The sequence below is a fragment of the Arctopsyche grandis genome, chromosome 3 (assembly GCF_051622035.1).
Source record: "Arctopsyche grandis isolate Sample6627 chromosome 3, ASM5162203v2, whole genome shotgun sequence".
NCBI lineage: Eukaryota > Metazoa > Arthropoda > Insecta > Trichoptera > Hydropsychidae > Arctopsyche > Arctopsyche grandis.
The window spans coordinates 1,938,861-1,952,843 of NC_135357.1; the positions used below are offsets into that span (position 1 = coordinate 1,938,861).

A 13,983-nucleotide genomic window follows, 5' to 3' on the forward strand; every position below is an offset into this window, starting at 1 on the left:
TATCCCTTTGCCCGTTTACTATGTGAAGAAATTGAGGGGGTAAAACAAAGCTTGCAGTTTACCATAGACGGTGTTTTTTCTGTCGAAACCAAGTTTTTGTCTACTACTGCAAACAAAAGAAGACAGTTGGAGCTGTGTATCCAAAAGGCTGCTCAAAAAAGCGTCTTGAAACTTGAATCGCAATCAAGACTAAATGAGACAAATCTATTCCTTCAAACATTGAGTAAACTATTCAATCCATATGTGGCAGATACAAAATTTAATATTAATGTTAAAGATACAGTTTTGTTTTTTAGAAACCTGCAATTGTTTATTGTATTAACCGAGGCTCAATGTTTGGAAGGATATCAGCACTTTTTTAGACAATTAATAGAGAATATAAAAAGTGAATCCACGCTGGATATATTGCTATTATTGATGGCAACAAAAATTAAATATGAAGATTTTGGTTGTACGGCTCTAAAATTTATTTTGTGTCCCGTCAATAGTGTGGATGCTGAAAGGTATTTTAGTAAATATATTATAATTATTATCGATCGTCGCACGAATCTGTTGAAATATGCTCCATGTTGAGTTTTAATAAATTTTAATTGGAATTATATTTTTATATTCATATTTTTTGTCTTTGTATTTTATTATTCATGTTTTTTTTATTATTTTTTAATTGATGAGTTTTCTTTAACTTGTATATACGTATATAAATTTTATTAAAATTAATCGAAATTGTTTATTATTTAAAATTAAACTCTTCATAAAAATAGATGCTAAATAGACTCTAAAATTGAACATTTTTAATGCCCTAAAATGCAAAATGAAAATGCTAAAATTGAAAAAAAAGATGCCCAAAATACGTGTCTCTAGGCATAACTCATGCGATGATATTTCATCCGGCACAACACTAGTCTTATTAGAATGATGGAAGAAAATCTTTTATATAGCCATAGATCATTTTAAATGTAGGAGAAACATTACAGAAGAATTACAGAAAGAAACAGGAGGATCTCTCTGGTGACCATCGAAAGGTAAGGGAGAGCTGTTTGTGTAAGGGCAAATATGCTGACAATTATTTATGTCCTTTTGTACTAGCCTCTATACTGGAGAACTATGGACCAGATACAAGCGGGAGACGATAAGGAAGATAAAGGTTCAATATAACAACTGCTACCGTGCTATTTTCAGGCTACCGAGGGGTTGCAGCGCGTCGCAAATGTTCGTGGAAGGGCACGTGCCTCACTTTGAGGTCATTCTCAGGATGAGAGCGGCCTCTCTACGTCTTCGTGTATTTTTACCGTCCAATTGTCTTCTTGCTGACGCGTCTTCTCATTTACACTGTACATATGTTCGATGGATGGAACTACTCCACCGACCGCTTTAAATAGACATTAAATTGAATAAATAATTAATTATTCTTCTTCTTGTAGGCGGGGGTAGGTGGTGTTGACCGTATCCCAGCCTAACGAAACACTGTTGTGTTTGTTTGAATAATTTATTTTTATTATATAGTTTGGGTATACAAGTGTATAAAAGGTTATGTCGATGAAGCGGGTATGTTCTGGAAGTTCTCGAAGCGGCTGTGTTCTGGAGCGGTTCTTCCATGTTGGTTGTTGCAGGTTGAGTGAGTCTGGCTCTGTTGCTGGTCGGCTGCTTCTAGCTGACTGGTTGTTGGTATAGCATGGTCTGCTGCTGGCTGTTGACTGACTGTTGAGCCCGCTGTGCGGGTTTATATAGTAGTCCGCTGTGTGCGGTTCGTGTGCAAGGGATGCGAGGAATGCGGTTCGTTTCCTTTGATTTGTCAGGGTGGAACATTCTCGAATATGTGGCGTCGTTCCACTCGATTTTGTTTTTATCACCCTTTGCTCCAGTGAGTCTGGATGTTTGTTCAATGGGTTACAATGTAGTTGTTGTTTGTACAGCTGCACTTTAATGGATGCAGTTGTTCTTCGACTTCGCATCGTTCCGCTTGATTTGTTGGGGTGGAAGTTTCTCGACTCGAGATGACGTCAATGGTTGAGCGTGAGAAATGTATCCTCCGTCGGAATAGATGTTTCGATTGCGGTGACGAGATTCCTACATTCTTATTATTATTATTATTTATATATTTTTTAATTTTATTTTTTACTTAATTTTTTATTATGATTCAATATTATTGTATTTATTATCTACATATATATTATTTATATGGACGATGGGAATTGCACTATTCTCCCTTTCGTCTGGAATAAAAAAGATATTATTTTTATTTGCATGCGATAGATATTGGCCATTTGAATAATAAATGAATGTTAGTACTTGGCAGAATGAGAGTATAAAAAGTGCTTAGCAATCACACATGTTTGTTATTTTTTAACTTTGAAATCCAAATGCCCAACAACTGAAGTGTTTTGCATATGAATTGTAATAAAAAGAATAACATTGCCAGGTCAGTTTTTTAGAACTATGGCACATTGAGGTTTAAATCTTTCTTTCTACTTGTATCGTGTTTTAAATTAGATCCAATAAGAAAAACTTTGTTGCAAATTAAACGCATTTAAACCACACAATTCATACATTACAAACGCACATGTATTTAGGCGCCAATTGTATTGGTGCAACTTTGTCAAACACTGGACCATTGTATTAAACGGATTATCTTTTAAATTCTGATGCAAATGGAAAAAAAGTTTAAAACGATACATACTTAAATTTCACTATCACGTTTCGCCGATAAATTTTATCTCCTTTTCATCGTCATCGATACTACCGAGTCTGGAATCATGATAAATATTAGTTCTCGATATAATTTCATTACGTCAACATGAAATTGGCCAGTAAAAAGGCACTCTCACGAAGACCGAAGAATTACAACGTATGGACTTTCGTAGTTTTGTTAGTTATTACATGTGGTAAATAACAACATATATAAATCAACATTTGTATTTATGATAGCATAATATATTATTTTATTAAAAAATTTCAGCTGGTAGTGGTATATTAAATGGATTGGTTGAAATTTGTAAGTTTATATCGAAAGTTTTCCAATTTCAACTGAAACCAAGCTTGATTTTCACATCTATTGTATTTCAGTGAAATTTACAACATGGTGTATTGTGGCCGAGTTACTTTTGAGAGTTGCACAAGTGATTGAATATGATATGAGTTTAGAAGGAAGACATTCAATATCTACAAGAACTATCAATCAAATATGGAACTTCAACAAGGCTTCTTTATTCACGGTGTTCATAGTCACGGTTTTGGTCACCAGTCTCAGCATGACAAATTCTCTTTTTGATCTCCGCCATTTGTTGCCGATGATATGTGCCTATGTCTTTATAAGAGCTGTTAACTTTGTAAGTGATGTATCAAATTGTTTAGCTATTGTTAGATAGACTGACTGATCTTTCATTTTTGTCTCTTATCGGTTGCATTTAAGCATTTTAGTCTATTTACTACTTCTACAGTCTCTTTATCGCTAATTTATCTTTCGATAGTTTCTTATTCTAATTATTCTAGTATTTTTAATCATGTAAAAGCCACCCTTTTAAAATTTTTGCATCAATCTTACTCATAATTTGAATTCAAGAACTAGTCAAGTTTTTACTTTCTTATGGCATGGCTAAATTGAAAGATCCATCAATTCAGAACATTAGATATGAATGAATGATATTTAGGTTTTAACTGTTGAAGCTCATTCATTATTATTTATTTATTACTTTGTATCCGTATCAGAACTCTTATATTAAAAATAATCATAGTAGTTTTCATATAAATAAAACAATAATTTACTGATTGTATGTATATGCATATTTCTATAATATATTGATTCATTCTTTCATAGTCTGATAGTGTTTATATGAAGAGTCTTTGGATAGAAAACTCAAATGGTCTCGATTATGGATCCGGAATGGCATACAGCTTTTTCTACGGCTATCTCAATATAATATTACCTAATAAGGGAGATCAAAACTATGGCCTCAAAGAACTAATGGACATATTCGAAAGCTCAGAACGCATCAAATTCGGCACTAAAAAACTCTTCATAATGATACCAAGATCTCTATACTGTCCACCGAACCTGTGCGAAGTCTCGAAAGGACCGAAATTTCGAATGGAAGCTGCAAAGGTATTGTCCAGATGTTTATAATCTACATAAGATGAAAGTTTAATATGCTAATATATATATTTTTTGTCTTTATAGAATTTGGAAGCTGTAGAAAGACACAGAGCTGGTGTGAAGTCAAGGATGTATACAAGTTCTGTGTATAAAATCCATGTCCGAGATCAGAAAGGTCCTATGTATGTAGCCGCTGAAGGTGCAACACCTCTCTTGACTCTATTCGAGACGATAAAAAATGATGGTGTTCATCAGAGTGAGATGTGATTCATGTTTTTCTATGTAACAAACGGATAATTGTATGATCTAAATGACTCGTTATCTTTGCAGAGTACTATCGTGAAAATCAGGATGAAATAATATTGCAATTTTATCTTACGTTGAAACATCTAATTGAAAGTAGTGTAGAATGTAAAGATATTTGTGAATTAGTGTATTATGATAGTAAGTATATGCTTCTATATGTTTTGTATATACAAAATATAAACATATATGTATATATTTTGATTGTTGCTTATGTTGATTTTTTTTAATTTTAGATATTGAAGAAAATGTTAATGTAGGTGAATTGCTGTACCGAAGAGTTATTGAGATTCAAAGTGCGGTTTTTAAATAAAAATTGCATGAAGTTATTGTGAAATTGCCCTTTGTTGGTGTTATAATGTATATTTTTATTTATTATCAGCAGATATATCGAACTGAAATTGCTACTATTATCAAATCAATGAATCAAGTTTATAAAAAACAAATTTTGATCTAGTTGACGCCAGGCCAAATGATATACAATTGTGTACAAATATTTTTAAATAACGTGATGTAATTTTACAATTAGTTTGATAAGATCAATATATTTTGTATGTATATTAGTATATGTATGTGCGATTGATGTATGAAATTTACAAATAAATTTCTCTTATTTTTATATGATATTATATAATGATATTTTTTTAATTTGTATATTATTATTGGTTGGAAATAATTACTTATTTTGAGGATGCATTGGGTTTCATTATTCAATATTAATTAAAGAATTTTGTGGTTGTGCTGATGATTTTCACAAGGCTTTTCTTTTTATATTCATGAGTAAAATAAATTATAAGGCTTATTTAATATAAGTTAATTGATATGTATTTACTGAATTGTTTTAAAAATGATCCAAATCTACAAATTTGACCATAGAGACATCTACATATATGTCTCTATGGATGTTAATTGATATGTATTTACTCTGTATAATAATACAAATGTACAGACAATGTTTCTGGCCACGGAGGCGCATTGGGGTTACCTGTTAGACAGTGCCGGCCTTACATCCAATGTCGCCCTCGGGCAATTTTTTCTAAACACCCTTAGAAAAAAATTTTGCCTTTAGCACTCTAATTTAAAATTTTGTATGGCTTTTGGCATTCTAATTTTAAATTTTAAAGCGCCTTTGGCGCATCGTGTGGCGCCCTAACTTATTTGGCGCCCTCGGGCACCGCCCGACCTAGCCCCCCCCTAAAACCGGTACTGCTGTTAGGCCTTTCTGGTATAAATAAAAAATAAAATAAATTATGACTCATAATGTAAGAAATTTTTTTTAGCCTTCTAACATAGTCAATATCGATATACACTAAAGTCAATATTGTCATATTATTTTGGTAAACGGACTACTAGTCATATGTGAACCAGTCACAGGACAACCGGTCGCTCTAGATCGGTCACTCGTGATCACCCGTCACACTAAAACTGGTCACGAGAAAACTGGTCACACGCAAAAATTAAAAATTGGTCGAATTTTTGGGTGTGGCCAGTTTTTTCGTCACCAATTTTCAGGTGTGACCAGTTTTAGCGTGACGGATGATCACGAGTGACCGATCTAGAGCGACCAGTTGTCCTGTGACCGGTTCACATTTGACTAGTAATCACCGAGCCATTATTTTCGGCAATAATGATTGAATTTCAATTTTTTTCAAAAGTTATGGAAATTTTGGATTTTTCACGAGAGGGAGTGCTTCTGGATTTCACAAAAATATTTTATGTGCTCCCATACATTTCGAGCCCTAATTATTGAGCTAAATACCTATCCATAACAAATAAATATTTAAAAAACTTCTCATTGATAATATGATTTGGTTGTACAAACTGGTCGTTCTTAGACCAAAAAAGTTTAACTGTTTTGACGTTTAGCTCATAGGTTATGTTGATACGACTCACGTGTGCTCTCGACTATTGAAATTTACTTAATTTCCACATGGCTGTGATGAATAAAAAGAAGCGAAAAGCTGCAAAAGAAGATGGGGACAAAGAAGGAGCCCCTCCATCAAAGAAATCGTCTTCAAATACTGAATTGGAAACTGAAATTGAACCTACTGAAGTACCACAAACTAATGATGCAGATCCAAAGTCAGCACTGAAGTTTGACATCAAACATTTCCGCAAAGGACTCAACAACGTGTCGACTCGTCTAGTCGGTAAGTTATCTTCAGATAGATCCACAACTTAAACTTTAAACCAGTAATTTAATATTAAATATTATTATTAAAGCACTAATTTAATATATTTCAGGACTCACTCAATTTTTAAACGTGTGCAACAATGACGGATCGGTTGACTATATCATGAAATATTTAGAGAATGGTGGAAGTCCTGGAGAAATTTTGAAACAACTAGAAGGCCAGAGCCAAAAGGATCTGATCCTGGCAACGACCGTATTCCACATATTCCATTTGATCATATTGAAGATTCAATCATCGGCCGCTCACTTGCTCCAATCAATAGAGGACACGTGCCGTTACTTTCTTAACACATATGTACCGACTATAGAATTGATGCTGAATGAAAAATCTAACCCGAAGCAGCAACGAGTCGCGTTGAAATTGCTGACGTCAATCGTCACACTCAATTCCGAGCTGGGTCTGACCGTCCTGAATCAACTGACGTTGCAGCCGAAAATGCTGAGGCATTTAGTAAATCGTCAGAGTGCCAAGGAAGATGTACGCACAAGCTTCATACAATTCTTAATGTCTTTTCTTATAGACGGCAATACGACTTTGGTCAAGACGATCCTCGACAAGCATGGATTGATCGCGCTGATAATTCCGGATCTGTCTAGAGACGGAGCCGACGTCGTCCTGGTCGTTTTACGGCTGTTAAAAACATCTGTTTTGAACAATGCATCGATTTCGAAGACGTTAAAAATTTGCACATTCACTCATCAAGTGATTTCTTACATATTTAATTTATTCAATTGGAGGAAACATGCGTCGAAATCCAACGATTGCTCGGAAGAAAGCGACGAAATCGACAAAGCCGTCGATGAGCTATTATATATACTGTTCACTTCTCATAAGTATGGAATATATTTCACCGATAAGACGCTAGGCAGCGGAGACGTGCCGAAGAATAAATATTTATGGAAGGCTATTGAGTCGTTGGAAGCGCCGTGGAATAACGAAAGTGCTGGACGTTGCATCATCAAGATACTGTCTGAAAGTCCTGATTTATACAGACCGATCCGCGGAATCATAGAAGAGTCGTTCGATGCCAACAAGTCGGAGCAGTGGTTCAAAACGGTAAACTTTCTCAAGAGCGTACTAACGAGCGTCGATCCGAAACGCATAATTTCAACTGACTCGGACGTTTCGTCCCTAATGAACTTCATAAGACAATTCTATCTACCCTCAGCCGTATTAAAGACATCGACGACTGTTTTGAAGTCTACCGAAAATGTTATGCGTAATGAAATAGTCATCCTATTAAGCACTATATTGAAATGTATCAAACATTATTTGAACGAATCCGACCAATCGTTGAAACGTGTAAGGATTAATTTGAAGAACCGACTGGAGGAGACGATTCCGAAAGTATTCCCGACGGTCGATTTATTAATATTGACGCTGCATTCCGTTTTAGATAAAGTCGCCGTAGAAAGCGACGATGAGATTCCGACAAGCAAATTTCTATTGAACGTATTGGATTTATTATTACTATACAATGATTTAGTGCCGAATTCATTCGATCCCGTCCTTACGATGCTGGATACTAAAAGACTCTTCGAAAAGATTGAATTCTTAGACTCTGATGATAGAATCGAATTGAAATTAAAGACTACGTCGTTTTTATTATGCGCCGATAGATTCGCTCTCGCTCCTGATAAGCCGTTGTTCAAAGAAATACTCCCGGCTATGTTCGAAGTGCTGATTTCAAATGATGTCCAATTGGCGGAAGCCTCTCGTGATGTATTGCGCGGAATCCTCGACACGACGGGTATCTTCGACGGTAACAAGTCTGAGATAGATGCGTTTCTTTATGCGGCGCATTGTACGTCTAAAAAGTACGGTGCAGACATCGTTCCGATGATCGTTGACGTATTAGAAGCCGTCGTATTAAATGATGATAAGTATAAGAAGCAGCTTAAGAAGATCGCCGTCGATTCGAACGAATGTGATTTGAAAAGCATTGAAAATTTCGATATAATCTTTGATAATTTGGAACGTTACAATAAGAACAAAGAAGAGCTGCATTTTGTAGAGGATCGGCCGTATTTTACACACTTCATAATAGGATTGTTAAAGAATGTTAAGAAGCTTGTTGAAGTACACGAAAGCTTGCAGGATTTCAGCGATCAATTTACTGTATGTTTGCTTCACTTCCAAGACAATCCTGATCGTTTGTACAGTACTGTTAAGGAGTTTAAGGTCGATGATTATGTATCAAGTTGGAAAAGTGATCCGATCAGCATCGGAAGGAATGTCTTCGATAAAAAGACTCGCATGTTTAAATTGAGCCGTGCGTTGTTAAATGATTCCGAATTGGACACCGATGAAGTGTTCAATGATTGTAATACTGATTTGAATCAATCGGAATTGAACGTGTTGTTGAATACGGTTCTGTTTTATGTTGTTCAGCAGCAGAGATTGAACGCTTTGAACCGTGCCAAGTTGTCTAATGCGAAACGAGCACTTTTCTTCATTTTTGAATCATGCTTGAGTTCTTCGACTACGTCTTATATGGATGGAATTAGACGATGCTTAGGACACGGTGATCTTTTGTTGAATTTTGCACCGTTTGAATCGACCCAGTCGCATTTGACTGAGTTTGTAGTTGATGTGGTTGCCTTTTGCAGGGATAAAGACGTTGATAGGACTTTGTTGGAAGTAGTATTGAAGCCGTATCGGCATAAGATTTATTTAATACTTGCTGCGGAGACTTTGAAAGGTAAAGGAATCAAATTCAACAACGTCGAAGATGTATTAAAGTCATTTAAGTTAGACTCGAACGATGCTTCTTTACTTCTATCGGCCGTTTTAGACATGGATGTATCTTGTATGGAGACGAGCGCCAACGAAGCATCGTCTTGGATTTATATAATATGTCACGTCATTGATCTATATGTGCAGAATAATACGGCTTTGAACTTGAAAACCTTCACCGACGTGACTAATCTATATTCGAAGATCATCACCGAGCTGAATTCTATAATCAACGTGTCGGAACTGGAACGTAGTATGTACGAGTACTTGTTGGCGTATCCTGATTTTATCGAGGCCGTGCCTGGAACCGTCTTCGAGACTATGTTCGCTGCTAAGCATGTCGGTAAATATACGGCTAAATTAGCCGGAATATTATTGCAATCGAATTCAAACTTATTGAACAAGTTTTGTAAGTATGTTGTGAACGAAGATGTATTGTCAAAGAGGGAGTTTGCAATACCGCTCACGCTAGTCGCTTTTCATCACGGTAGGTTCAAATATAATCTAGAGGTTTTGAATGCCGTTTATAAATACTACAAATCCAACATTACCAAGATTGTGGAAAAGCCTCAAAAGGCTACACAAATCTACGTAGATAATGTCGATTTGTTTGTGAAGTTGGTCTATTATTGTATGGACGTTGCCGAGTGTGATGCATTCTTGAAGAAAGTGCATAAATTTGACGCTGCCGAAGTATTCCACATACATTTGCTCGAAGCTATGTTCTTTAAACACGCACTAGCTGATAAATCTAATATGAACTTTATTTATATTGAAAATTTCTTACTGACGATACTTCAATTATCGGTAGTTGCCTTGAAACGGGACGACCCGAGTGAAGATAAAATATCGAAAATATCATCAACGCTGAATCAGCTGATAGTTTTGGCAAAAGGCAACGATTTCACCAACGTAATCAAAAGCACAATATGGCAAAACTTTTTCAAAGCCGCTTTGAAGTCTTTCGTAAGAGTCGGAGAGCATAATTCAGATCTGATCAAAGATGTGGCTCAACTCGTCGATTTGATATATCCGGTAGATGATTCCGGCATTGTGGAACTGTTCGATGTGACGACGTCTCACTCGGAATTCCTCAATGTGATGCTGAACACTCAGGCTTCGGATATAAAGACGCATTTAGTCCGATTGCTGCTCGTCATGGTTGGCAAAAACAAGAATGTCATGAAAGCCTCTCATATTCCGGTGTATTTAAGCGCTTATCAGGCGACGAGGAATCGCTCAGACCGTACTTTGTTATCGTTGCTGAAGCTGTACGAGAGCAGTGGACAGTCAATGATCGAATACAGGCCGTATCTTTGGAGCGACGTCGGTGCAAATCACTTCGCATTGAGGAGTAGCAGGAAAAAGGCGAGTCTATGGGGAAATCCAACAGTTAATCACGTACTGAATTTACTTGATAGAGAAATCATCGAACGTACTATAAAACACTTCCCGATCGATACCGAGTTGAATTCCGACTCTGCGATTGAATCGGATCAAGTTTTGAAAGTCATCGATGATCAGGTGTTGAATTTGAATACGACCGATGTTCAGGAACTCGTGCGGAATAAGATGATGCTGCCGAAGTACGAGGAGTGCTCTAGAGAGTTGAAGAGAAACGATTGTGCTGATCGTTCGTTCGAGTCGGCCGATTGTGGGACGTACGATCCGTCGTTTATGATGCCGCTGTTGAGCTATATCTTGGCTCCTGGGTCGGCTGTGTCTTGCCATCGGATCCTGCGTGGAGGTATTCTAGCCGTGCCGTTGATGGCTCTTTCATCGCACTGTCCCATCATGCGTACAGCGGCTTATAATGTACTTTATAGATTCTACACCCAGCTAGAAGCAGAAATGTGAGTGTTGTTTTAGATTTTATACTATAATTTGATATGACTTTATTGACCAACCCACGACTTCATGTATTCGAGGAATATAAGAAGGTCACTAAGCAAAATTCGATAATTAGACATACATACACGTTCACGCATACCGGTTATGAGAGCATTTTCGATATAAATTGAGCGCAAATGTAGGGAAACTTACACAAGACAAAAGTTCTACTTCCGGTTGTCAGATTTTGTTCGAAATTTTTTTATTACTTAAAAATTACTATATTTACTATACACATTACATATCAAGAAAATAAAAATAATTTAAAAGGTCAAAATAAAATAATGAAATATTGTTTTAAAAAACAATACTACTTCCGGTTTACGAATTCTGACCAAAACCTAATCAGCTCTAAGTTAGTACGTAAAAAATACGAATATATTTTTTTAGCTTGATACGTTTAGGGGTATGGACAGAACTGTAGTTACAACATTTTTGACTTTTCTAAGAGGAAAAATTCCCACTTCCGGTTTATTAAATTTAGTGATTTTTCGTGAAGAGCACACATGTTTAAGGGGTCGAAAAAAATAGTTGAAGAAAAATCGAATAAGAGTAAACTGCCACTTCCGGTCGATGGATGCTTACCAAATTTTATACGTAACTTGGTATTAAGCTTAAACTTCTAGATATGAAATTTCAGTTCAATAAACCAAAAGGTTCCTGAGAAAAACATAAAAAAGCTTGATTCTCTAGAGTAAAAGTACTACTTCCGGTTTAGCTAAAAATATTCAAAAAATATTACGTTATAAAATAAAAATTTATATTACATGTAAAAAAATTTCAGTCCGATTTAGTTAGCGGTTTGGGAGATAATTGAATTCAAAAACTTAAAAAAAAAAGGACACTTTTAAGGGGAGGTACCATTTCCGGTCAACTTAAAAATTTGAAAAAAATTTACGTCGTATCGATAAGAATTTCAGTAACTGATACTAAGTTTCAGTTCAATAGGACTAACGGTGTTCAAAAAATCCCCAAATACACAGACACACACAAACTAAGATTTTAAGAAGTGCAATATTGTCAGCTCGTCACTACATTGAAAGATCTATCTATAATACTTTTAATGCCTTTCAGATTCTACAAAAACGACAAACTGCTATGGACACAATTTCTAGATACAATCAGGAGCAGTTTGAATACGGCAGTCATCGACGAAGGCAGCGGCAATACTCCGAGATTGCCAGCAGTTTGCGCCCTGTACCTAGCCAGAGCGGCAATAGTCATGACCAACCCATTAGATCCACTCTTCAAACCAATCAACAACTTCATAATATCAAAACAATACGTCAACTTCTCAGTGGTGCCCGATTTATTAGACCTGTTCCACAACACGGACATAACGTACGCAGAACGGAGGCTTTGGATCCTGGAAGTTTTACGAGACGGCATCAGGACCTTCGACGACATCAAAGTACTGCTCAAAAGTGTCACATTTAAGATACTGCTCGATTATTACTCGTGCAGTTTGGCCGATGCGAAGACCAGGTCGATCATCTTGGATATATTGAACGCTTCCATTCGGATACCGAGAGCTGCTAAGATTCTAACCGACGGTTACGGTTTGATTCCTTGGTTGAATACTACTTTTAAGAATCAAGAAAGCAAAGAAATCACATCGAAGAATATACAGCTGGTTCACGACCTGTTCGTTTCTCTGGTTTTGGATTCGGCGGCGAAAATCTTGAACGGATCTGAAAAGGACGGCCTTGATATGATCTTGAGCGGGAAGTGTTTTAGGATAAGCGAAGTTATACAATCTGAAATATTGTTTTTGTTGCTTGGTTTGTTGGATAGGTTGTCTTCGACGACTGTAGCCGATGTTAAGACCTATTTGTACGTTCTTAAGAAACTATCTGGCATTACCGTGAAGCAGTTGAGCTCAGTCCAAATTGCAAAGTTGGTACGGGAGTGTGAATCTGTTGTGGATCCGTCCAAAAGGCGATGCAGGACTATCATCTTGGCCATCTCTGGTAAAAAGCCCGGTTTGTTGTCGACTTCACTTGCGCTGATGGATAATATAAAATCGCCGACAGATGGAGAAACATCTGTCAAGTATTTGCATAATATTGTATTGAATTGGTTGTCGTAATATAACATAAGAAATTTTATGCAAATTGTAAATATCATCTGTTTATAAATTAAATAATTAAAAAAAATGAAGTTGATTTTTTCTTTCTTGAAACGTTCATATAAAAAGGATATGTCTGTCTCTTTCTTATTCTTTTTTATTATATTCATATTGATTTTTTGGGTAGCTTTTTTTTTATTGCTATCGAAGTGTTTAGTGTTGGCACTTCTCAAAGTGTGACGCAAAATAGAAGGCGTCTCGGTTAAGACATTCATTCCGTTGATTGTTTTATTATGACTGTATTATCTAAATTTGTTGATTGGTTCTAAAATATTCAATGCTTTAGAACAAGTTTCGTAATTTAATCAATACATGTTTTAAGACAGACTCTGGAGGTTTTTAATGAGTTGAGTATGGGAAATTTAATTAATGAATTTTAATATCAAGAAAAATTTTCTATTTGAATAAGTATTTTTTTTCCGTAATACTATGAGTTTATTTCGCTAATTTTTTACTTGGCGATATTTATAAGGATTTTTTTTCTATCAATATTTGTTTTTCATCTAAACGTACTAATTCGAAAGGTTTTTATTCAAATGATTTTAAATTGTGTTAAAAATGCTGTTGTCTTAATGTCAGAGCGAGATGAAGATTGAAGATTCCTACTCTAGCGCATCATTCAATCTCACTCGCTCACCCTC

General features: G+C 35.8%; 2 protein-coding genes across 5 annotated transcripts; both read left to right on the top strand.

Annotated features, from left to right (window-relative positions):
* Positions 1–2,443: 2,443 nt before the first annotated feature.
* Sting (transmembrane protein sting) lies at positions 2,444–5,025 on the top strand. Of its 4 annotated transcripts, none has more exons than XM_077446507.1 (8): positions 2,444–2,882; positions 2,957–2,992; positions 3,064–3,326; positions 3,815–4,099; positions 4,175–4,346; positions 4,421–4,534; positions 4,630–4,689; positions 4,776–5,025. In XM_077446507.1, the coding sequence occupies exons 1-8, from the start codon at positions 2,795–2,797 to the stop codon at positions 4,790–4,792; spliced, it is 1,035 nt and encodes a 344-aa protein (XP_077302633.1). In that variant the 5' UTR covers positions 2,444–2,794; the 3' UTR covers positions 4,793–5,025. The 4 variants fall into 4 exon arrangements, with proteins under 4 accessions (XP_077302633.1, XP_077302635.1, XP_077302637.1 ...); XM_077446509.1 differs by having other exon boundaries at positions 2,766–2,882; positions 4,779–5,024; XM_077446511.1 differs by having other exon boundaries at positions 2,766–2,845; positions 4,779–5,024.
* A 1,182-nt stretch (positions 5,026–6,207) lies between these two features.
* Positions 6,208–13,431, top strand: LOC143910011 (nucleolar pre-ribosomal-associated protein 1). Its single transcript, XM_077428340.1, has 3 exons — positions 6,208–6,543; positions 6,638–11,177; positions 12,289–13,431. Exons 1-3 carry the CDS (start codon positions 6,324–6,326, stop codon positions 13,301–13,303), a joined length of 5,775 nt encoding a protein of 1,924 aa, XP_077284466.1. The 5' UTR covers positions 6,208–6,323; the 3' UTR covers positions 13,304–13,431.
* The last annotated feature ends 552 nt before the right edge of the window (positions 13,432–13,983 follow it).